Here is a 26,724-nt window from a genome sequence, read left to right on the forward strand (position 1 = left end):
ATTTGGATAGATTCACAGATCTGACCTGAGCCGCACATTTCCTACATTTTTAGATGCACATGACAGTATAAATGTTGTATCAGTAGTGGCAATCTTTGAAAGACGCTCTTCTGATCTCCACTCATCTAGAAGAAAGAAAAAAAATTCCATTCAGAAACATTTTAGAGAGCTGAAAAAGAGCACATAATGTGGTAGTTTTGTACAGTAGATTCCCAAGTGCCAAGTAACTGATGTGGTATTTGTCAAGCAGGAGTCACAGGCAGGCTGCTTGTAGTTCGATGGTGGAGCACTTGAGAGCTAGGAGGAGATCAGGATTACAACCCTCTTCAGAACTAAAATGACTATCTGGACACTGCTTTGACCCCAGAATGTTGTTGCGAAAACTGTTTTTAATTTCTGCTCCAATATGCTTCTAAAAGAAATGAGTAAGGTTTGCTGCTTTGCATGCCATAAGTTTAGAAAGTATTTTATGGTCTGAATGTCCAGTGGAGAGAGCCACTTGCTTGGGTCTGAAGTGCCTGCTTCTCAAGAGAGAAGCTATGACCCATCTCATCATTTGTGTTTCCTATTCATTGTCTCTAGGCAAGACCTGAAGTGCCTTATTCTTCCCTTGCACTGTACTGGGAGTCATGGCCCCTAACACACCATTCTGGATTCTACTCTCTGGCTATGAGCTCTGGATTTCTCTCTGTAGCTGAATTGTTTGGCTAGATTTAAGCTTCTATTTATTACCAATGAGTGGTCTTTGTCAAATCTTTGTAACAATCTGGTTTTGGTGAGCACAGGATAATGCAATGGCATTTCTTATTCAACTGCAACCATGAGTAGCACAAGTATTGTCTTCTTATAATAACATCTGATTATTTTGAATGTGATTGATTTTAATTTTGTTTGAATTTTCACTAAATGTAATTCAGCTCATTTTGACCATGACAGATGACTGATCTAGGGCTGGAAATTTACATGATCAGAAAAGCAAGGATCTCTACTCTTCCATATGACTTTTGCTTCTTACTTTAGTAGCTTGTGAAATGATTAGTGTGAAAAAAAATCTTAAGTGTGCAGTTCTTTTGGGGAGAGGTTTAGACATTTTTAGCAGTTATTCCAATATGAATTTTCTCTATCATATGCATAAAACAAAACCAAATCCTTCTTGTTTTGCTGTCAAATGTTTTGTCATTATGAAAACAGCATTTGGACAAAAATATAGAAACAGAAAAGCGCAGTTAGTTTGCTAATGAAAAATATCTCAATTAGCAGTCCAGCAATTTGCAGCATTTAACTTATCTCCCACCATGTAGGTATTTTAAAGTGATGTATTCATCTTCTTCATCTAAAAACTGTGAAACAGAAAAAAATTCAAACCGAAAATACTGTTGAGAATATTTTCTCATCAGTGTTGGGTAAAAACATTTCTTTATATAGGAAATGTACTTACAATGTGAACCCTGTGTTGGTTTTCAGACTGACTTCAAAAAATGATGCAATGCTGGAGACTTCATGTCACAAAATTTGAAGAGAGCCATTTAAATTCAGATTGAACTAAACCTCAATCAACAAAAATATCTCCTTAGAAACTTTTTGTTTTCTAATTATCTTAGACACTAGAAATCCAACTCATGTATATGCTTAGACACACACTGACAAACAAGTATGCAAAATTTATTTGAAACTGAGAGTAATATGTGAGTTGCTCTGAAAGACAGAAAGCTATTTAGTGGCTATTGTGTTGCTACTGTAATTTGACAAGCTCTCTTCATTAGAGATTACTTAAATGCTTAATGGAAAAAGTACATTTCCTCCATTACACATGTAAAAAGTATTATTTTAATTTGTATTTCCTAGTGATACTGTATTGTATCAATTGTATCCAGGCATTAGTTATTAAATAAAGGAATTTCTGCTGGGATGATCTATATTCAAGTGATCATGATTAGACTCTAAATGCATGTTTTTCTCCTGAAATATGACAACGTCCTAGATGGGGAAAATTAAGTCTCATTGATGACTTGGGATTCCCAGGACACAGGTCATTCTGGGTAAGGACGTGGCATTCATCCCCTTTCCATTGGAGCTAGGACTTCACAAAGTGAAGAAATGAAGACTGAATGGGATGGAGGGAGCAAGCATAAATTTTTGCATTACAGCACTCTCATTTGAAAGGGGGCATGCTGGAATCCAGTATTTTCTTTGAGATTGTGTATGCATTTTATCTATAGATTATTTTGAATGAAATGTGTAAGCAGTTTTTGAGACAAATACACAGGAATAGCTCTTTCTTATGCAGTATTGAAGCTAAAAGGCTGTAAAGTCCAAGTCTCCACTTCTCTGGTCTTGCCACAGTGAGACTTTCATTCTTCAAAAGAAAGACTTTTCCTTGGCTGTTCTCAGAATGGCCTGGACAGACAGGCGTGAGTTTGGCCTTTTCAGGCTGTCGTGGAAATTGCATCCAAGTACTCCAAGCTAGATGTCAGATCCAGCTAGTAACATGGAAGATGGATGGAAGCAGCACCAACAGAGTCCCCCAGATGTTGCCATAAAACAGAGAACACCATTCCATTATTTTAAAAAGTAACTGTGGGTGTCTTTCCACCAGGGAAAATACTAATGGTTGCAGCATTGAAGCTAGTGAAGATAACTAACTGCAGCTCATGTTGAGGCACTTCAATAGTAGCATGGGGTAGGGAATTTTGCTGTTAACTTTGCCAAGAAATCTCCCTGATCAACATGCCGATGTTTCAGACCACATACTGAAGTCATTCAGTCTCCCATGAAGTGTGTAGGGAGTCTTAGACATTGCTTAGAGGGCACAGATTTCTACTCTGCATGGGAATATGTGAAGTTAGAAAATGCCTTATTGAATTTTCTCAATTCCTGCCTCCATTCCTGGCTGTAGCTTTTAATGTTTACTTAATGCAGGAAAGAAATGTGTTCCTAGCAACTTAAAAGAGATTTGTCTGCTATAAAAGCACATAGGAACACCAGATAAAACGGCAATCCTAAGAAAAAACACTCATGGATTACGAGGTAACAAAGTCAACACAGGCACACATGTCAGTGACAGCTTGTATTTGCTAATGCTGTATGCGTGAGCTGGTTAGTCAGAGCTGGTGAATCAGGCGTAATACATGAACGTATCAGTTTCAATAAACACCAAGACAGATTTTATTTCACATATTGTGAAATCACAAATGCATTTAACCAAGAGGGTACATGACAATTTCTTAACAAACATCATCTCTTTGACATCAGTTTCAAAGGACTAAGTTGACTTTGGCTGTAGTCCTTCTGCCTGCTGTGTTATTGCAGCAATGAAGGTCAACACTGCATTACAGCAGGACTGTAGAGAAAAACAGTCTTCAAAAATTTAACATAACAAAAGAAAAGCATTGATCAGCAAGTCAGGAACTGGAAAGAAAGTATCTTTCATTTATTTCTCCAGACATATATCTGTTAGTCATTTCTAGATACTTCTCAATCAATCAACAAAGAGAACTTAAGGCAGTGGCAGAGAATACTGGGTTTTGGGTATCACAGTAACCAAACAATATTTTTACCCCTAAAAATAAGTCAGTGAAAAAATACATAGATCTTATACATTCACACTAAGTCTTTGGACAAGTATTATTTCATTTCAACAGCACAGATCCCAAACACAAGAATTTTACCTTACAGACTCGCAGTCTTTGTTTTGTGACTCTGTAATACAATAATAAAAGTTTTATGAACTCAAATGATGCTATTAAGAGAGGAAAATTAGCCAAAGGCTCTCTTAACTTATTCTCAAGACCAGAGTATTTAGTTCTTCCTTCCATAAACTCCAGTTATACATGAAAATGAAACATTAAAGTGCTGATCCAGAGCCAAGTTGCCCTAATATATAAAAGTTTAAACTGCAAAGCAAGTGCTGCTGGAAGACATCACCACTATCCGTGTATGGGATCCATGTCATTGCTGTCTTCTGAAAGGCACTGAAGAATGATTATGGCCATACTAATGGAATTGAACAACTTCTCCAAAAAAGCACACCAACCATGCCTTTAGAACAATATAGTACTTTGACTAGCCAAAGAAGCCAGTATTTTTGCTTTTCTAGCTATTGCCAACAACATGGATAAAGAAAAACTACTGTGAAAGTATTAAAGAAAATTCCAGCAATATGACACTTGTTAGCAGTTGAACCTCCACAGGTTCAGGCCAAAGCACAGACCAAAGACTGCTCTGGGAACTCCAGGTTACATACTCCATAGCCTTGGCACATTAAGATGACCTTGTTGTTCTCTGAGATCTCTCCAGTGACTTTGATATAGTGAGCTACAGAAGAGAGTCTCCAAAGCCTAGAAGTAAATATCTTGGTACATGGAATTTGTCTGTGACACAACCTGGCAAGAGCAGCCAGTAACTAGGTTCTTCCCTCCCATTTGCTATCCAAGTTTACAACTTTCCACCATTTACAGCAAATCACAGGGAAACCACATGGCCCCACATTCCAGCAGTGTGATCATGATATTCAGAACTCTGTTGCTTTTTCTTGATACCATTCCACAAATATACACGTATATAGTTTTTATAATGACATGGTGATAACACCACCTGCTTATGGAAGCCAAACCCCTGGATGCAAGCCTTCCACAAACAGAGGGTTACTTCAGGGTGAAGTGACAGCAAAGTACCCAGTGGGGAACACTGACAGGAACTAAAAGAGCAGACACCATTAGTGATGGGTCACTCTATAAGCATAAAGATTGAGGAAGTCAGAAGCACTGGAGAGCATCATCCCATGGACTGACATGTTTTTGAAGGGTATAGCATAGCTATTGGATTGGCCCTTGATCGTAAGAGCAATATATGATTATTTTATTAAGTCAAAGCTTAGGTGTCAAAATGTTCTGTAGAATCAAAATGATGCCAACCCAGGAAAGCAGAGCAGCAGCACTTTACATGCCAAAAATTTCAATAGGGAGAACATGAGGTATCTCAAGATTCTCAGTCACCCTACAAGTAAACAAAGATGTTATAGGGATTGCTCACCTGGACGCACAGACCTAAATCCATTCCATATGGCAATTCTGACACATAAACTTTGGTTTGATTTGGTTTTGTTGGTTGTTTTTTTTTTTTAGTTCTTCCTCTGTGTTTCTCTCTTGTAACAATCCTGACAATCAATCTATTTGTGACCTCCACCCCAGATCACTATAATTCACTATGTGGTTGAAGCTGAATGTGTGGGTAAAAAAAGGGCTCCAGATACAACTGCTCATCTTTTCCAGTGCTCCCATCATTACAGAATAACAGACCTGCATTTAAGGAGTTCAGCAGGAGGGACCAGCTAACCCTGTGTGGGGGTGATCAAAGCTGTGTATTCCACCCCCTCTATTCATTCCCCAAGGTCAATGGGCCATTAGCAGCAGCTGCCCAGGGAGCCATTATCACTTTCACACCCAGCCTGAGGGGGGCTAATGGGCCATCAACAATTCAACACCCCCTGGCTCCCAGAGTTAATCATCCATTGTGTGAGTCCCCGCCCAGGGGGAGGGACTGGGTGCTCCCTGAGGGTACATAAGTGGTGGGTAAGAAGACCTCAGGAACTTCTTGTCGGATCCAGAGCAGCAGCAGGACCTTGACAGGAGGAGATCACCGCTCTTGCCCAGACCACAGCCCTTGCCTGCACCAACAGGTTTTTCTTTTCCTTTTGCTCTGGACTTGAGGGAACCACAGGGGTCTCAGCACAAGGGCAAACAAACCCCCTTGGGTTTGTGCCCCAGGACACTGGGTTATACTGCTGGGGTTTTGTGAGTTGAAAGCAATTTCCCTTGTGTGTCAGTGTTGTTATTGTAATATTATTATTAAATTTTAGGTCTGACTTATAATCTCTCTCGTGATGAGTTCATTTCCCCTGCTGGTTCACCTTTAAACCAGCACAGGTCTCCACAAGCTTCTAAGTAGTTCCTAAAACAGATCCAATAAAGAACTGGGCCTTTTTAGGTTGTTCATCACCATGATTTAATAGGCACCCTATTTCACTGCACAGGGAGAGTAAAGAGCCTCAGAACTGCTAACCAGACAGCCCAGATGCTGAGAAGCCTCGGATGCACCATGCACAGAAACACATCAGAAAACATCTCCACAGTGTAAGGGTCTCCAGTGCCAGAGCTACCAAGGCTTCACGGCAGTCAGCAACATGGACTTCTGAAACTCCCAAAGAACTGAGCAGATCCAGTCCTTTTATGCTACAGTCTATGTTCTATATATGTATTTTACTGAACAGGAAAACTGTGATAGTGGTGAAAACATTCGGTTTTATCTAATATGCCATAGTTACTATATTTACCAAATATTCAATTCAATTCCTAACTTGGCTGACAGTTGAAGCCCTCACCACTACCTTCAAGGAAAAGAATTCTGCAATCTGTTGCTGAGACATTTTTTCCTTGTAATCTTTCTGGTCTTAAGAATTTTTAATTCCATCCTACCCAGTGGCATAACTTCATCTGAATTTACTAGAAAGCGTGTTCTTTTTCAGTCCTGTATGTGGAGGGGTGGTGAGATCCATTGATTAGGATGCCCAAAAATGTGCATTTCAATCTCCCCAGGCTGAGCAGCAAGCTCAATGTCAGCTCAGTTGCCTAGTGTGACATGCAGGCTAATATTTAAAAGGTGGTTTGCATCACAACTGCTTTTTTTTTTTCAAGGGCTCACTTCATTTTCATTCTTTGAGAGGCTAAACCTTGTTTATGTGGATTAAACATGTTCACAGGGTTTGGAGTGGAAGAAAATTCATCAGACCCTACACAAGAATTGCATACTTGAGCTCAAAATGAGCTAATTTTGTGCCTGCACAAAGAAAACTAAAATGGAAAATTTATTTTTAAATGGGAAAGTATTACAGTGGGGTTAGTCACCTACAGTGATAGGTGGCACTTAAATTAGAGAGTATTTAGGATGTCAATTCTGGCACCACATTTAGGCTTAACTATTAATTATTAGACTAAGTAGAGCCTAAATACTGCTGCAGATTCCTTCATTCCTCATTGGATCTAATCCATTGCAGAATTTTTAAATCTGTGAATGCTTCAAGACCTGGTTTTATTTAAGTTCCTATGAGCCATAGCAGCTGCTAAATAACAAAGCCCCAGTTGAAATATGGGAAAAAGAGGACAGAGCTCTTTTTGCTGTGATTCAAATATGCCTCTAGGGCAGGTCAAGCAAATCGAGGTGTTCACACACTATCACTATCAGTTGAGCGCAGAAAAAAAATTGTAAGTGGTTTCCTTTGTGTAAGCTAGTCCAGCAGAATACTATTACCCAAAAAAGCTTGTGACTTATGAGTGAGAATATCAATTCATTGCCTATAGAATGAAAAACTGAATTGTTTGATGAGACCTTGGATGAAAATTTAGCCCCCTTCTACGCTACTATGGACCTGCATGATGTTGAAAACCTTGCCAATTTTCATTTGCTTCACATAATTAGGTTTTAATAAGCTGACGAAAAAAGGCAACTACAACAAATTTAACATATGTAACAAATAAAGAAATTTGCATTATATTTGAAGGATCTGGCAGACTGCCATTCACCACAATGTCTTGGAACAAAGATAAAGTCATCCATGATTTAACAGATGTTAAACAAAATAAAACAAAACAAAACAAATTCTTATAGTGAATTCAGATTTGGCTCCATGTTCATAACAAAAGTAACTTTACACATGAAAAGTAAAGATTCAAATAAATAAAACACAGAATGGCCACACACAGTGTGGGATCTCATAAACTACTGCAAATATTTGTACTGTTCTGAAAGTAATTTTGATTAAAAATTAACTAGGTATTCACTGCTTCTATCCAGTTTTCCTGAAAAGAACTAAGCATTCAGTTTTCCTCATCTAGAGTAGTACCAAGCATGAGGTTCTATACAGTCATTTATTTCTTACTTACAAATCAGACAATTCTTAACAAGACAGTGCAGTACAACTCTTTCCATCATAAAAATTATATATGGGTTCTACTTTCCTTCTTTGCTGAAGTGGTTTTGTTATGTTCCTTTTCCTGATACAAATGTTCTTCTTCAAGGAAGATGAGAAATGTAATCAAGCTGCAAAAAAAAATCCATTTACTTGATAGTCCCAATATTGAAGGAAGCTTGTGCAACCTTTGAGTTTGTTTTCTTGTTCAAAGCTGTGCAGATGAAGTTTCCAGCTTCCATCACTGCGTAAAGATTTACTCCCTAAAAGAGAGGTGAAAAATGTTAAGAACAATAAACGCACGTGTTGAAAATGCTTAGTATTTTTGCTTCAGAGTCTAATTTTTGCAAACAAGCCTGATTCATATTATAGGTCAGTAACAGAAATCAGCAGAGTTACAGTGATTTACAGAATAGTTACAGCTTTCCATTGTTTGGAAAGTTCTAACACTTTGAGAGTCATTTCTTCTCTTAACAGCAGCAGACCAAATGCTGGAGTAGTATCTAATTTCAAATGCAAAAGAATGTGGAATAAAGAACTGGAATTACAACTAGAAGAAGGTGGAAGAAAAATACAGTGTCTACATATGTGCTGTACTTCTTTATCACCCAATCCTAAGAAAATTGATGTTTGTAAGTGTTCCATTTTCAGCTCAGAAAAATGGAGGAAAGACTTGTATTGGCAACTGAGTTCAGGGAGAAAGAGTCTCCTTTATTCTCCCTCTTAAAGGAGTTCCTTTTAATGCAAAATTACAGTTTATATTGATATCACAAATGAGTAAAAAAACACTGCTGCTTGATCTACTCATGTTAAAAAACATGTCCCTTGAGCAACCACTTTTTAACTAACATAAGGTGTGTATCAGTACTGCTTGATTATGAAAATGGAATCAGATCACTGATTACAGAGGCAAAAATACTTCATTATCACTCTCATGACTTACTCAGGTATAGTAAAAGTTTTACAGTTAGATCATATAAGTGTAGAAGCACTTGCACCAAAGGTTGGAATTTAGAAGCCAGTAAAGTTCCTGTAGAAGGGATGCAACAGGGGACTTGGAACTACCAATACGCTGACCAGTCACACAAAACTGGGAGAAGGGTGTCACTCAACATTAAAGAGTACAAGGTGTATTTCAGCAGAAATACACATTCATTGCACTTCCAGATTGATGTCCTAAAGTTCAGACCAAAATCTGATTTAAATACTTAATCCTTTAACTGGTTCTATCTCTAATTTTCATGTTCTATGGTAAACTTCACTATTTTCATTCTTGGAATTGGCTAAAAATGTTAACGAGAATAGAAATTACTTATCAAAAATGCAATTAAAAACATTTTTAATTTAAAAAAAACGCTTTGAAGTTTCCAATCATCTCTAGTGTTTAGTACCAAGTAAAACATATAGTTGAAATATATCCTTTTATCATCATGGCCAGGCTTCACAAACAAAGATGTGGGAAGGGCTCTCCCCATGTGGGTGAGCCCTTCCAGCCTGCACAGTGGATTTTTCAGGTGAGGCACAGCATGTACAGAACTGACCCCACTGTTTAAGTCCTAAGGTTTATCTGCCACGGCCCAGCGAGCTTGGACGATGACAGTGAAGTCCTCAGGACTAGAACCTAGAGCCCCGAGTATTCCCAGGAGGTCTCCCATTCAAGTACTGACCGGGACTGACCCTGCTTGGCTTCCGAGATCTGACGGGATTGGGTGTCAGGGTGGCATGGCCATAGTTCATCCTTTTATAACTATCTCATTTTCATACAGTTAATTTCAAGGGTAATTTCAGCTTATTCTGTTTACCCTTTAGTGGTCATTGCTCAGCTTTAGTTTGTAAAGTCCCATTGCACATAATGTAATTTTTAAAAAATGTAATGCATCTGTGCTTTTTAACAAGGAAGAAATGAGCAACATACCACCATAGATATATTTGGTAGTTAAATTATGGAAGAAGTCAAAATAATCTCCCTAAACTATCCAGTATTCATGTTTTCATTACTGTAACAGTGCACAATGTGATATGTGTTGATAAGAAACATGCGTTCAGAGTTCACATTCATTAAATCGAATACATGCATCTCTGCTTTTTAAATTGTCTTTCTTATGGAAGTGTTGTGAACCAAAGAGGATTACCATGAGGGCACAACATTTGGCACTGATGAGCATGACTCAGAGATGGGAGTGGGGCAAGAGTAGTGACAGGTGTTTGTAAGGGTGCTGAGCGAAAATTACATGTCTTCAAATAGATACTTAAAATATATTAACTATATGTAGTAACCACTCCATATATCCAGATTTACTCCCTGACAGCAAGGCATGAAACCAAAAAACACAAAGAAAAGTGCCTTCAATAGTATCTATACTTGGACAGGTGTCTTACATTAGAAAAGCTTCTGTCAGAGGGCAAAATCCTTTCATTTCCATGGACTTCAAAATTATTTCACATTTAGCCTGCCAAAGATTAATTTCATGGGTCACTTCTTGATTATGTGTTCTGAAGAACAGTACAGAAAAAGCATCAGTTATTGTTTTGATGTATCTAGTCCATCTGAACTCAATAATGTATGGTTAAATACTGTCCATCCTTTACTTGACACTTTGAGTGACTTCAGTCAACAAACTGAAAGCTTTAGTGCATAGCTGAGATGAATATGAGAAAGTCCTCCTTGCAAATGGACAGCATTAGCAATTATAATTTCATTTTGTGCCATTACACAAAAAGGAATGTATTAATAGATTTCTGCATAATGATTTTACAGAATTGGCAATGGTACCAAAAAGAACCAACACTACAATAGATCAAAGCTCATATATTAAAGTAATACTTTGAGGCTCCAATTCTCTCATGCAGTAAACACTATTTAATGGGTCAGAAAGGCTTCAGGAAGCAAAGCTTCTTGTTTTTCTATTGCCTAATCTAAAATTAAACAAAACCAAAACAGAACTACCACCATCACCAACTAAAAAAACTCCAAAATAATAGCTAAGTGTTTGATGGTGAGATTCTCTCCATGGATTAGGACAAGCTGGATTCCTGCTTGGATGTCTGACCATCAACAGATTAATGAATCTTATAAAGAAGCCTGGGACAAAATATATTTCAGATAATTGGACTATTTTTATTTAATTGCTTCATTTTGCTATGAGTCGGTTGGAAAGATCAATGGGTATTTTGCCCAAGGAAAGACTATACTAAAAGCCTAAGTCTAAGCTACACAGCAATGTAAAGTGAAATGCTTGATTTCTTCTCTTTATTTCAAAGAACTGTGTTGTTTCAAAAGAATAAACATCTTATTCATGAAGAAAAGCTATTCCAAAGTGTGTACAAACAGAATTCACTTGTACAATGGACACTTGTGATTGAACCTTTCCTAAACAGGTGTCTGACATCTACCCAGAATTTCCTAAAAAGAGAATGAGAGCAGATAAACTCTTAAGTGAACTCCCTAAGGCACTGAATATGCTTTAACAGTGCTCAGGGAATGCACAATTTAGAAACAAGTTCCATAATCCTTTTATGTCAAGGAACTCCAGCAGCATGTGTACCACACTGAACTGGAGCCTACAAACAAAATACTCCTTAATAACTCACATATTCCTATTTCAGACAACAAACATTTCAATTTCTTTCTGCAGTGGTTTAAATGCAAACTACAGACTTTGCAGTTCTGGTAACTCTTTATACATTCTCCTTTGAAGCTGACTCTCAGAGTCTGTCAATTAAACGTAAAGTCACTGTAATGCCTGAGTTAGCACAAACTCACAATGTCACATTTCCAGAACAAGGGTGGCCAACAGGAAGACCAAAAAGCACACGTTCATTGGAGAAGGCAATGTAAATACAGAATAATTAACTTGCCAACCATGCCAGGGATACTAAATGTGTTCGTCAGCTGGGACCAGTTTATCCCTGTGTGGGTGTGACCAAAGCTGTGTATTCTCCACCCTCTATGTCATTTCTCACGAACAATGGACCATTTACAGCAGATGCCCAGGGCACACCCAACTCCTCAGGACGTCAGCAGGGTGTTAAAGAAGCCTGTGAGATAGGTGGTAACTCCCCTCCAGGAAGTCGTTAGCACTTCCAGCCTGAGCGGGTGTGTCTGCTAATGGGCCATCAACTATTCCAAAAATACCCCATGACTCACAGTCAGATCATCCATTGTGGAACTCCCCACCATGGGGGAAGTACTGGGTGTTCCCACCTTAACCTGAGGGTATATAACATTGGGGTTTGGGGACTTCTGGGACCACTCATCAGATCCAGAGGAGGACCAAAACCTCGACAGGATTGTGACCATCATCCTCACCAACTGGTTTTTCCCTTCCTTTTACTTTGGACTCAGAGGAGCCGCAAGCAGGTCTCGGTACAGGGGCTTACGAACACCATTTTGTTTGTGCCCTGGGGTGCTGGGTTGTACTTCTGGGTTTTGTGAGTTGAGGCTGGTTTCTCTTTGTATCATTGAATTTGTTGTGGTGTTTTTATTCAATTGTAACTCTGGCTTGTAGTCTCTTTTGTGTTGGACTCACTTCTCCTGCTGGTTTACCTTTAAACCATGTCAGTGCTCTCAAGGTGTGGATGCTCACTGGTAAAGTGCAACTCAGTGCAGATAAGCTGCTCTACCCTCTCCTCCAAGAACAGGGCTGGAAACAAAAATTACTGTGATGTCTACTAGACAGTAGCAGGTTTTGCACAATTTTGAAATATATTGAGTGGATACCTGAGAAATAACAATGTCCTCTGCCTGGGCTCCAAACACCACAGCTCGTTTTCAACTTTGAAACCAGACAAATTGACAACAAATTAATAAGCACTATGAACCAAATCCAAAACTGTGACAAAAACTGAGTTCCACTCATTCTTCCCACTGTAGAGCTGAGAAGCCATCTAGGGCTGTGTCTACAGTATCAATTTTTTGTGGTTATTGAGGCAGAGCAGTAACTCAAAGCTGCTACTATGCTACGATAGCCCCAGGTAGGGAGAGGGAGATTATTCAAATTATGTTAAATACGCAAACCAATTCTACTCGAAATGGCTAACGAACACAACATCATTCATGTTATGTGCCAAGCCATGTTAAAGCACTGAGTAGCATAAGCTACTATTTGCTCACAGTATTTTATTGTACAGCACAAGTAATTCTCAGGTATGTACTGTATGTTTCCTAGAAAAATATTTTTGTTTTCCTTAAAGTCTTAAGTAGAAAGTAAAAATATCTTACTGTATTGATCCCGAGACCATTAAGCATGTATAGCACATCCTCTGTGGCTACATTTCCAGTAGCACCTTTTGCATAGGGACAACCACCAAGTCCTGAAACAGATGAATCCACTACAGAAACTCCCATCTGGAAAATAACAACATGAAAATGTAACATCAGCACAGAGTATTATTTTTACTTATTCATATGGCAGGTATATTAGTTACCATGCATAAAATATGCACCTCTCCACAAATGGATATGTTCCTTGGAGGAAAGCCCTTATAATGGCCTTAGTCCTGACATGGAAAAAAGAACCAATGATCCATTACATATGATTTTGGCAGGTAAGATCATTGCTGCTTTACAGTCACACAGAGGTTTATGCTTTTCTCCCTTTGTCTTTCACTATCTTTTTAAATAGCCTACATTCATTCTTGCAAAGGCTTTCATTGAACAAAACACAATCAATTGAAGATATCCTTAGAAATAGCTTCTGAGCTTTACTTAGAATATTTTTAAGGGAATACTTGGTGCACAGTGTTAAGCTTTCCCACTTAAATCAGTCTTCAATTAAGACTTGAAAAAACACCCAACTTTCATAAATTCATAATTCTCTGATTTTTATTTTCTTCTTGCTGCATCCAAGTGCCTTCTCACTTCTGATCTTCTCAGCATATTCATCATAAAAAATTGTAAACCAGTTACCAACTATGTCCAGCATTTCCTATGAGATAAAGCCTTCCCTGGGAGACTGATCAGGGAGAGAAAAAAATCTGAGCCTGAGATTTCCACTGATTTGAGTGAGCTCTTGCACGAAATTCTTTCTGTAATTAGATTTTAAAATAAAGCTGAAACTGGGAAGAAATCTTTTTCTGTCACAACATGTTAGGTATGTGATCCAGGACACTGCGTCTCCCTTGTCAGACAAAGCTTTTCAGTCTTCCTGTTGAAGAAGATCAGATGCCTCTGGAGGCATTCAGGCTCTAAAGATAATCAGAAGCAGACAAGGGTATTAGGCAGAACAGTCATCAGCTCTTCAAAGACACCAGCTTCTCTCTATCTTAAGCACACTCGAGGGTTCTCCCCATAGGGCTAATTTAGGCAGACATACACCGAAACTGTGCAAGAAGTCAGGCAGACTGAAACAGAGTACAATCACAGCTTTTAGAACTGCAACTTTAACTTTTAGTCCAGAGAAATTCAGATGTTAAACTATGCCTGTTACTTGCCTTTGCAAGTCAGTAAGATCTGCTTTGAGGCCTGGCTGCATAGACAGCTGATTTCCCTTCTGGGGGACCTACCCACTCCTGCAGGCTAGTCTGGGAGCCTGACCTTCTCCTTCACAGCCATGCACACAAGTAGCTGGCCAAGTAGGCAAATGATATGTTCTGCACTTTGCAGTTGCTAAGGCCCCTTTCCAAATATACCCATCAGTTGGTTTTGGGGCTTTTTTAGTTCTGAAATAAACCTCCCTAATGTTTTGTTGGATTTGTTTCTAGTTTTAACAATGCTTTCCATAACTTTATCATTGGCCTTCCAGGCTCTTTGAAGTTTCAGCATTACTGGAGGGTAATAATAAAGTGTAATGCAATGACGTGTTCTTCCAGGTCCTATTCTTAAGCAGGGAATATTATCTTGAGCTGGGTAGCTGCTCAAAGCCTGTAATAAAGAACTGAAAGGAGTTGAGGTGCATAACTGTGACAAGCAAGAAGACAGTATTGTTTAATATTACTCACACAATTAGAGTCTATAAGTAGGGATATTGTACCTTAAAGTACATTAATCTGAGACTTACGGAGTGAATCACCAAAGTACATGTTTCACATTTCAGTCACTTGTCACACACTTTGTTTGTGTAACCCACCGGTCAGAAAATGTGTTATATGAGACATCTGTGTCCAATACACAAAGGATATGTGTTTATGACATCTTTCAACTGGAAATTCTCTTTTTGCACTAGCTACTAAGATTCACAGAATTACACTGAAGTCATTGCTGTAAGCTCCACAATGGCAACTTTCACACTTGCAAGTGTCCCTGCAGGGACACACATAAGGCATCTTAGTGGAAGGATTTAGGGTATGGTGAGGGTCTGGGGAAAGGGTGTCTAGCATGTGGATGTGCAGGTTGATACAAGCATGCATGCCACTAACCACGCCTGCTCTTTCAGTCTCATTTTAAGATTTCCATCAGAAATTATTGTTTCGAAGATGAAACGGTTGAAGGTCTTTGTGGTTACCAGTGACAGGACTCCAAGGAATGGCATGAAGCTGTGACAGGGCACATTTAGGTTGGATATTAGAAAAACGTTCTTCACTCAGAGGTTGGTTGGGCACTGAAGAGGCTCGGCAGGGAAGTGGTCACTGCACCAAGCCTGACAGTTAGCTGAAGGGTTTGGAGGATACTGTCAGGCATATGGTGTGACCTTTGGGGATGGTCCTGTGGTGGGCCAGGAGACGGACTCAATGCTCCTTGTGGGTCCCTTCAAATTCAGCATATTCTGTGAAGCAAGTGTCTTCTATGCAGTTTGCTCCAAACTGTAAGGGTATGTAATAACTTCTAGAGCATTCTTCTTGATGTACTTATTTTCAGTAACATTTTTCCATGGGGATAAAAACTATAGGCAAAAAATGGGCTGAGGTACATCACAGCTGTTAAACTCCTTAGGAAGATCAGCAGACTAAGAAATAGCTTCAGTAGCATATAAAGAGTGACTTTCTAATCCCAGTGAATAATCTTATTAAGTGCTTGTCCTTGCACAAAGAATAGAAAAAACACCAAGTAAATTCTACGTGGTGAAAAACCATGAAAAAAGTTTGCCAGGTCAGAGCTGGGGAGAACCTCCCCCTGTGCAGTGTGTATTACTATCAGTAGAATCTTCCAGTTTTTCAAAGGGTTCTCACTGTAAGCAACACCAAGAAGCAATACCTTGCCAGCATTAAAAGGGCATATTTTCTAAAGGCATTGAATAAATATACATATGAATTTCTAGGTATCCTTGTACAAACATTTGCGATGCCACTGTACTTCTGTATTTGCAGTGCAAGTCTTGTTACACTGGGGTACAGGTTGCTCATAATTGTTGAAAGTGATTGTAAATACGTGGAGGGATAGAGGACACCACAGCAACTTGAAGGTAACATGAAAGACACACCTTTATCTAACCACATCCTTTTATTCTCAGGTAGCCTTGTCTGAGTTTGATTCAAACTACCTGGAGTAAGCTCAGTAAATTTAGCCTAATGTAGATGCAAGAGCGTAAAACCCCCAATGCCCTCCGCTGGCTAAGCAGTGCGAGCAGTAACTTCCACATGACAAACAACAATGCTCTGTCTTTTAAACTGTTGACTCTTAGGGCTAGGCAGAAAAAGAAGGAAGTCTAGTTACAGCTTTACATTGGTAACATCCTTGGTGTGGTAGCTTTCATCCTGGTACAGGACTCTTAAATCATTACTTCCCAGAAGCAGTGTATAAACATGAAATCTCTTAACACTGCATCTCCATCAGGATGGATTTGCTATTTGAACATGAAGCCAGTTGTAGATAAGGTTTTGACATGGTGTATATTATATAGCAGCTCTCACTGACTTCCAAATTTGGCAGTTGTTCAAATCCATGCTCTTTATTTGCAATGAACAGGTGTCTCTGCCTTTAGGGTAACATCTTTTAAAGTTCTCTTCCCAATGCTTCTGATGTCTACTGCAACATACTACTATTTTATCAGTAGGATCAGCTGCATCTGTCTGCTCTTGCATGTTGTACAAATATAGTGTTTGCTGATTCATGTGCAGAATCATTGCAGTTCATCTTCAACATGGCCCCATTCAAAAATGACCTTACACAATTCACAGTCCATTCTAACGGTACTAAAAACAGATGTTTGAAAATATCCTTCAGCAGTGCTACTAACTAATTTGGAGGTTGGTATTACAGTTGAGCCTGTCCAAGCACAGAGTTTGAAATAGCACCTAATAAATAACTTCTCTGCAAGTTTAAGCAGCTATGAAGCTGCTTTGCTTTTACAGCCATTAAAAGCATAAGAGACTACAAGAAAATCTAAAAATTGATGAAATATGTAAAACAAGGTTTTTTTCTTATCACATCTCTGATACTTGTCAGGCTTTTACAGGAGATAATGCATTTCAAGCCTTTTAGCAATCTGAATTTGCAAAACATTCACTGTCAATAGGAGATCTTTAAAAAGCCCAGTCTCGTTGTCACTTTCTGATGGGAGTTGCACTGCAGCTATTTCATAGGATATGTCCTAGATGAACACTCACTGAGCTGCTCATGTATGGACATGTGTGAGGATGAACAATGGCTTGGCTTTCAGGACAACTATAGTGCTCCAATCTTTTTTGACACTTTGCAGTCTTTTGATAATCACTAAATTCTTGACAGCGGTTTCTGAACACCTTCCCAACTTTAGCTTTGGCTGCCTTTAGCTTACTCTCTAGAGAGCAAGGCAGAGGACTTCTTGCTTCTATCCCATACTAACTTCCTAATTCCCCAGTGAGAGAGCAGGGAATTAAATTTATCACCTTTGTCAAACAGCCAATTTTAACAGGAAACCATTATTGCCAGTGAATAATAAATGCTTCATGTTCCTCAGTTTGCTTTACTGCCTCTCCATAACTTCTTGCTGGGACAGTCAGTCTCCTTCCTTACTGATCTTTAAACCTGGCTTTGTCTGGCAGAAGTTTAACTTTGTCCCTCTCTTAAAAATGGCAAGGCCAGCACCAGAAACTCTAGGAATGTACAAGGTATAAATCAGAAGCTATAAACTTGGTCTCTCATAAATTAGGCTTCTAAACTATGAGATTTTGAAACCATAATATCAAGAATCCCAGGTATGCATTAAACAGGAAAAGATTTGTTACGTGATGAAGTCTAGGGGCCACAGCATTGTGAAGTTCAGTAACCAACATTTTAAAGATAGGTGCATGTAAATATGCAAAAAAAAATCACTGTATTAGTTCAGCATTTGTTCAAAGAAGGGAGAAGGGAGGGAGGACAAGTTAAAGGAGGACCAACACATGTCAAGTCAAAGGTTGTCCCCACAAAAGGCAGTACAAGACTAATGCTATTTAATCCTTAAGCCCAGTCAGTGCCTAGCTGGCACTCTTGGCATGCTGGGTTCTGCCCTATTACTTTTTCTCTCTGGCATCAATCTGCTACCCACCACTACTTGGCATGCCATCAATGAAAACACCTTCTCCTGTAGAGATAGGGGTGACCACAGAAACATAAATAACTACGCCAGCAATGCTTCATAAGATTCAGTACCCACAAAGACTCTCCCCTGATTTACATTATTAGGTAGTCTAAAATCAAAGCTTGACATTCCCTTGCGTTTCAATAAAACAAATATAAGCAAATAAATATTATTTTGATATTTGAGCAATTAGAAGCATAAATTTCTACATATATGGCAATGGGATATACATATCTACAATGGGATAACATATCTCTTTGGAAAACCCTGAAAGTTATTTGCATTTCCTTCCTGTTTCTTTTTCTCTTTGCTCTTGCTAAATTAATGCATCACAAAATACTGGTTTTCAGAGTTAATGCCATCACTACTGACCACAGGGTGTCACTGTTACACTAAAATATCTAATTTGCCAGTTAATTTAGTTTGAAAATGAATACATTCAGTGGGGAGAAAAGAAAAAATTCTTTTCTACTAAAATATATTGAGATGTAAGCAATTTGTGGGCAGACATGCCACATGAAATAGGTTAATACAGCATTCCTTTAACTTACTGCACACATCTTTTCATATTGCTACTGACACATTTATTATAAGCAAAGCTAGCAATGACATCTAGAGTTAAAGTTCCCAACACTTTCCATCATAAGGCCCTACTTTCAGTTGTTTATTACTTTGTCAGCCTTTAACTGCTGAAACCTATATTTTCCAAACCTCATCTCTGCCTTGGGCTGGATTGTTTTGAAAGTTTTATTGAAAAATAGGCTTGGCCACTTCCAAGAACAGGTTTTGGGGAGGAATAAATAATTTATTATGCTAATATTCAATAATTTTAACATGAGTTTCTTGGCGATATTCTTGTAGCTTTGCACTCTCAAATTTGGCACAAGAGGGATACTTAAGAGATCACAGTCTGGACTTAGTTATGAGCTTGGGGAAGTTCCACCTCATTGTCAGGAACTGGTCAGTCTGGGGTTTAAAATGCCCAAGGGTCAAGAGAGCAGCAGCTGACCATGCTACTTCCTTCAACTTCAACAAAGAACTGTGAAGGAATTTCTCTGAAACTGAGTTGGGAAATCTGTGTCTCTGAGTGTCTGAGTGCACAAAAACTTCTCACTGGTGGGCTTGAGCAGTGAGATCTGTGTTGCAGACCCAGTTCTTCAGAGAACATTCATGGATGCTTAGGGGGAATCAATCCTATTCAACATGAGACTGGTTTGAGATTTTGGAAAGTCAGTAAAAATCCTATGCCATAACACAATCAATATCATGAAGCTGATAATCACTATTCTCACTGTCTATGCAGGCTTATTATGCTCCTTTTATGAATACGTGCACTCTTTTATTTACAAAATACTGGGGTTTGTTGATGCAGGGCAGTGCACAGCTCAAGCTTTCCTTCGCTAAGGATCACAAAGCTGCAGGGGGAGCAGGAGGCACACGCCAAAGTCTTGTCAAAACTCATGAAGATTCAACGATCATCAGAACACTGAGCGACTTCACAGTCTCCCGTCCTTCCCTCCCCAGGCAACACAGGGCATTGCCAGATGTTACTGCCCAATGATGCTCTTAGGCAGAAGTTGCTACTCTCAAGCAAATCTCTGATGATTTAAGTTTGCCTGCGTGCTATGTCGTGAAAAACCCTGATCTATAAACATAAGATAGTCATTCTATAGATATAAGTTTGGACACAGTCAGAAGACCAATATACAGAACAGAGAAGATAATAATCTTGGGATCTGGAGGGAAAGGGGGAACTAGAGAGAAAAGGCAAAGGGCAGCTTTGGGGTAGGCTAAGAGAGAACCATCTAGTACAGAGGAGCAACAACTGTGCCAGGTTGACTGTGCCCTACATATAGCCAGGTGAACAACCAGGTTTTTCTCACATGCTCCATGCCAGTGTAAATGGATAAAAATAAACCAGGAAATAAATAGGGTTTTGAATGGACAGAGAAGGCGAAATGATTACTTAACTTGATGGTAAAGTTAGTGAGGGTAGCTTTGGGAGAGGAAAATGTTGCTGAGGCTGGAGAAAGCATATTCAGAACTGCTGACAGTGAAGGTCCGATGAAGAAAGAAAAAAAATCCACTCACGAACATGGAAAGCTCACAGAGGATAAACTGAGTAGACACACACCCACTAAAATAAATGCCTGAATTATCTTATTGATTGAATTATGGGACATAAGCTGACAATGGGTTGAATAAGGGTTGAATAAGAACAGGTAATGATCATTTTTTGAAATGCAGGCTGCATAGAGAGCATTTCACTATGAGCTGCAATACTGAAAAGGACAGAGTGCTGCTATGGAGAATCAGGGAAAGGTACTATTTGAATAGTATTCAAAGTGCACGTCACAAACGTGGAACATGTGAATCTATCAATCAAAATGGCAAATCTGACCCAAGCATTGCAGTATTTGAGAAAGGCTCTCTTTTCCTCCATCCAGGGAACACATAACCTAGTTAATCTATTTTATGTACCACTTTTATTTGGTATCTATACCTTAGAAAGAAAGTACAAATTCTTTCAATCTTGTTTTTCTGTCCTGGTTCGCTTCTACATACACTATCACTCCATTTTAGACTTAAAGTTAACCAAAAATAAGTTCTACAGTTAATGCTGTTAAATAAAACCTGAACTTAAGTTCTACAGTTAATGCTGTTAAATAAAACCTGAACTTTTTATTCAGACGTAACTGCTACTTCAAATCTCTCTTAATTCTATTTTAAGAATACCCTGGGTGAAACAATACTTTATTCTACTTTAGTAAATAGGATACAAGGAGGTTCAGAGATTCTCCTCCCCAACATGCATTGATAAAACATACTCAGCAGAAAGAAAAGTGCATGTCCAGCAAACACAGTAAACTACCCTTAGAAAAAAAACTCCTGGCATATATTACATCATCTGGATTACACAGGTGCACATCCATCTTCTTCCATAAATGGAAAATAAGAACTGCATCCTCCAAGCAAATGCTTTTAACTTATTTACAGCTAGACCTGGAGACTTAATATTTATCATCACAAAGTATAATGCCAAATGTCCTTTTTCTTCAGAAGCACCAAAGATTAACAGATTAGAATGTTTTCCACATGTCCACTTTACTGTCAAGAGAATATTAAAGAAGTTTTCCAGCTTCCGCAGCTCAGCCAGATGTCAATGGATCCCACAGTGAACCAAAATTGGCAGAGTAGCCTTCTCATGACCCCGGCATTGTTTTATCAAGGATCAGTTTAAAAGTATAAAGGGCCATTTCTTGCTGAGATCTGTAATGTTTTTCAGCCCTTTTCCCCTGCAATTACACAAAAGTGCTGACTTTGTTGAACTACTGATATGCAGTAGTATTTCTTATGACTTCTCTCACACTGTGCTGTAATTGCTGTTTATGTTGGCATGAGAAAAGTACCACGTCTTGTTTCCACTGTACATTTCCGGACTCTGGTTTCAGCAACATCAGTGTAGGATATTGTACTGGGCATACGTTTTGTTGTGTAAACATTAACTGGTAATTTACTCTGTCAATCTCCACAGTATGGCCTCTAATTACCAGAGATTGAGGGGCTTCAGATGGACATTTTACAAAATATTTACAGCAGCAATACTGCTTTTTTCCCCTTCATTAGTATTTGTGTTTTGAAGATCACTGCAAGGGAAAAAAATACACCACCATCAAATACTATTGCAACAAACCCCCAAACCAAACCCAAATGTATTCATTCTTGCACACCTCATTCTCTAGAGGAACTAAAGACTAATTTTCCAATGATTTAAGCAAAAATCATGGCAATATTGCAGTATATGATGGTATTATAAAGTATTAGGTATTTCTGTTTGTTTGCAGTTTGATTACTCCCTTTACGTCTGTTTTTTTTTAACAAGAAAAAAAGTATATTACTTCTATTGGTACTTTTTTTGCTTGAAATTCATTCTCACTAAATAGCCCGTGAACTTGCAAATGGGTATGCACATCCTTATTTGATTCAAGACTCAGACAAATGTATTTAGCAAATGTAACCACTAAGGTCTTGTTGGAAAATTTAGCATCTACTGCAAAGATTCAGAACTAAGGAACAACCTCCCCTTAAAGCTATGGAATATATGTTTTTGTAATTCATCTGTGTAATTTCAAGGAAGTAGAACTTTACATTTGTTCAAAAATATAATGTTTTAAGTAGAATTCCAGGATGGGATTCCACAGTTAATAACTAGAGTAACATGAGCAAAGAAGTTGCAATGAAATAGTGCATCCTTTTGGTCACCCCAGGCAGAGTGAATCTTAATTATCAAATAAAATTTTCATCACATTTTCATTATAATTCAAGAAAGTTTTTTAAAAAGTGTGACAGTTTCTCATCTTCTCCTGTTCTAGTTTAATTGGATCAATTTTGTAATGTTCATGACATTACAATAACTTATCACATTACACTGCCTCCATATGAATTCTCCCTTCCACTATATTGACTAATGAAGTGGAAGTATTAAGCTGGGAAGCCACAGAATATAAACTGTCTTGCAAATATTTTTCCCTTATTCTGATTCAAGTTCCTTTTAAAAACAAACCAAAACATTTGCTTGTCTAGTGTATCTGCCAATAGTAAAGCCAGAACGCTTCTTTTGTTTAAAAAGCATTGATCTTAGCACCTTATCTTTTGCTATAGATGCACATTATATTGCAGGGCGGTCCCATGGTGTAATGGAGAGCACTCTGGACTCTGAATCCCAAGGACCTGAGTTCAAGTCTCAGTGGGGACTGTCCCCTCTCAGTTCAATGCCTCCCTGACATCCAATCCCATCAGATCTTGGATGCTCAGAAGGGTCAGCCCCAGTTAATACTGGGTGCTGCGACAGTCCCGAGGACTTCACTGTCACCATCCAGGCTTGCTCGGCTGTGGCAAATGGACCCTTAGGACTTAAACGGTGGGGCCAGTTCTGTGCATGCTGTGCCTCACATAACAAACCCACTGTGCAGGCTTGAAGGACACACCCACATGGGGAGAGCCCTTCTCAAATCTTCATTCGTGAAGTTTGGCCATACATACATACTTTATATGGCCTTGCCAAATCTACTATTATTATGTTCACTTGTTTTATTCTTTAGAGGAAAAGTTACTAGTTCAAATTAAAAATTCTTACCTATTGTTGCAACTCTTAGTGCAAGCAAACCTTAACTGTTTTGAACACTGATCAGAGGCAAAAATCTTTTTTCCTCTAAGTGTTTACTTTATGCACTGGAAAGCATATCACATCATTTGTCTCTGGCAGTCTGTTACCATATAGCACTTGCACTAAGCAACAAAGGAAAAAAAATAAACGGGCCAACGCAATCTGGCAAAATTCTGGAGGTGTGTAAAACTATCATTCATTTATGTTTAAAAATTATTTAAAAGTTTTTATTTCTGAATGTCTGGCTGTTTCAATCTGTAGTGCAATTTCAAAAGGAAAAAAAAAAGATGTACTACATGATTTGACTCAGGAGACTGTTTCACAGTTGCTTCTGCACAGCACAGAAACTAAAAATGATTGTCATATTTTAACTACTACATCAGCTTTGGTTTCCATCTTAGCTGAAGAGTCATCTTCAACTTATTTCACTTATGCAAATACTCACTTGTTCTCATACAACCACAAAGATCCACCCAACACACTCACTTGGAGTGAATTCAAAACTTCAGTCTGTCTGGTCATAGTATCTCCAGATTTTCTGCAGTTTAATTTACTGTAAGAAACACCCTAAGAGCTCATTTAAGGCCACCTGATGTATGTCAGCAATGGGAAGTAACTCTCCCTCCGTTGTTTGCTGGATGGTAACAAAATTCCTTCCAAGAGCTGTAAATATGCAAGAATGGCCAGAGTCTTAGTTCCACCCCCTCAGCACAGCTGTCTGTAGAGCTGCCCAAAAAGGAAGGAAACATCATCCTGTAAACACTGCACTTCCCTATTGGAGACTCTGGGATTTGTGATTTCCCAAGTCTATTCCTGCCATGGCAAAGTCCTCTGAGCCTTGCTTAGGTCTAAAATACAGGTTTCATGCAATATTCTTTTATTCAGGCAAAAAACGACAATAGACACATTCACAAATAATGAAAAATCGCGAAAAGAAATAGTAATTTCCAAGTGGGAAGCACTCAGGTAACTCTGTCCTTATGTTACACTTGCTATTAAGCCTTAAGAAAAAACTACTTTAGGGTAAAAAGGGACAGGGAGGCATTTCCATCAGGTAGAAAAATAAACAAGTCTACAAGTTGATTATCTTCTAGCTAATGCATACAGAGCCACAGCCTGATTAAAATGCAATATGACTATAAGGAGAATTTCTAAAAAACAAGTCAAGCAACACTTACAGAAATAATTTATTTTCAAAATATCATGGAAATCAAATTTGGAATTAAATTCTAAATAAAGGCCTGTTTTTAAAGGTATCCTTACCAAATTTTGGAAATTTTTCTTTCTCAATTGTTTTTAAAATTATGTTGAAATATTCTACATTATTTCTATCACTGCTTCACATACCTTTTTAGTGTGCAGCATGTAAGCTCAAATTCCAACAGACACCAGCAGCACCATCAAGAGCTGACCAGAATCTCTGAAATCTCAGTTCCAGAGACATCCCCAAATGTCACTATGGAATGTCACTTGTGGAATGGTACAAATGTCTCTAGGAATGACAGCAGAAGTCTCTCTTTTGTGTTGGTAATGCATATGAAGTTGTCCTCTTTTGTGGCTATATATACACGACAAGAAACTAAATGACAACAGGACTGGAATTCAATTGCCCACTTTGTGTAACTCTTGTGATAGTCCCTGGTACACCTTTGGCCTGGGGTAAGCAGTGCTCCACCAAGCAACTTCTGGCACAGTCTGGGAACTAGCACCATTTAGGAATAATTCATAGTTGGCAGTGTGGAAGTGCTTCTTTTTTTTTTTTTTTTTTGGAGGGTAAGGATTTGATTTTCAGGATGCAATCTTTTCATAGCAATTGGCCATACTGCCAGAGAGGCCAGGAGGTACTGAGCCTGGCAACCCTTAAAAGGAGTGATACTGCAACTGTAGGATTGCAAATCCCCTATTCAGACATACGGCCTCATGTCTAAAATTACTGTGAGAGCTGATGTGGGAGGGGTACTGAGAAAGGAGAATGGGATGAGCTTGCAAAGATGGGGCAGTTCTGAGATGAGCCACTTGTGTATGATACTTATTTGTGGAAAACTCATTTCATTTGTTGTGAAAGTTGGAAGGTGTGAGAGCCAAGCAAAACTAAAAGAGACAGGGAACAGCAGTGGAGAACTAGCTTGTCTTTCTGTGAAGAAGAGATTGCTTATGTGGTGCTGCATGTGGCATAAGAAACAATCTTCAGACCAATGAAAACGCTTCATTTTCCAGTCATCGTGATAATCTAGATTTTGATTTTCAGGATTTGATTCAAATACTATTGTAAAATAACAGCTATAAGTTCAATTTCTGATTGCTGCAGGCAGTCATCTCATTAAACTTACAGCCAGTCACTAGTGATCATGTAAAAAACACAACCCAAAATACTACCTTTTTTATACATGCAATCCAGCTGAGGCACAATAGAAATAAGTATGGGGAATTTGACACTGGTGTGCCCTCACCATATTTTTTATGCATGCTATAGATAGTGACTTCAGTTTTCTAGTGCTATATTTTCACAGCTTCTAAAAGTATTAAATATTTATTTTAAATTTGGCTTAGCATTTTGAAAACTATTTTATACTAATTTGTTCTATAAACACCTGAAATATTTTTTTTTGAAAACCCTTCTTACATTTCCAGCATTTGGAAGTAATTTGTTTCTAAAAAAATGAATGTCTCTAACAGAAAGAGCTGGATTACTGCCCAGTCCACTTCAGAACTGGATGATTCTGACTCTTAGCCATTTAAAGTGTCAAGTTAAACAAGACACAGTTGGGATGATAAAAGGAGGTCTGTATAAAGACTATTTCTCTGGCCATGTGGACTTACAACTATCAAACAATGACCAGGAAAATAGTGAAAGAGAGAAAAAAAATTAATATGAGTGCCAGGCAAAACATTAAGGATTAAGTGAATGCAGGAGCATGGTATCTGTTCACATCATTCTCTCCTCTTGCCAATGAGCTGCCAGCAGGATATTTACTCTGCTTGAGCACTGACAGAGGCAAATAATAGCAAAAAAGCATTACAAAGGAGAACAAAGCAGAGAGGAGATAGACACTAACAGTCTGTATGGAATATTACCCTCAAAAGTACCTATAATCTGCTGATTTTGTGCCTAAATTATATTCTGTGCTATTTTGTGTGAGCCTTGTTTAAAAGCACCAAGTTGCAAGCCTCTTATT

The 26,724-nt window shown here is 38.5% G+C and overlaps 1 protein-coding gene and 1 pseudogene across 3 annotated transcripts in view; both read right to left on the reverse strand.

Annotated features, from left to right (window-relative positions):
* Nucleotides 1–3,125: 3,125 nt before the first annotated feature.
* HMGCLL1 (3-hydroxy-3-methylglutaryl-CoA lyase like 1) overlaps nt 3,126–26,724 on the reverse strand; it is a 79,197-nt gene continuing 55,598 nt past the window's right edge. For 2 of the 3 annotated variants that reach the window (XM_071548490.1, XM_071548492.1), the window contains exons 8-9: nt 13,185–13,310; nt 3,126–8,226 (exon numbers count right to left, since the gene is read on the reverse strand). In XM_071548490.1, the coding sequence (XP_071404591.1) occupies nt 8,113–8,226; nt 13,185–13,310 (240 nt within the window). In that variant the 3' untranslated portion in view covers nt 3,126–8,112. Of the gene's footprint in view, nt 8,227–10,365; nt 10,457–13,184; nt 13,311–26,724 lie in introns of those variants that run through there. The other variant, XM_071548491.1, reaches the window with a different exon arrangement.
* Nucleotides 9,582–9,697, reverse strand: LOC139669154 (5S ribosomal RNA; annotated as a pseudogene).

Source organism: Pithys albifrons, chromosome 2 (assembly GCF_047495875.1).
Source record: "Pithys albifrons albifrons isolate INPA30051 chromosome 2, PitAlb_v1, whole genome shotgun sequence".
Classification (NCBI taxonomy): domain Eukaryota; kingdom Metazoa; phylum Chordata; class Aves; order Passeriformes; family Thamnophilidae; genus Pithys; species Pithys albifrons.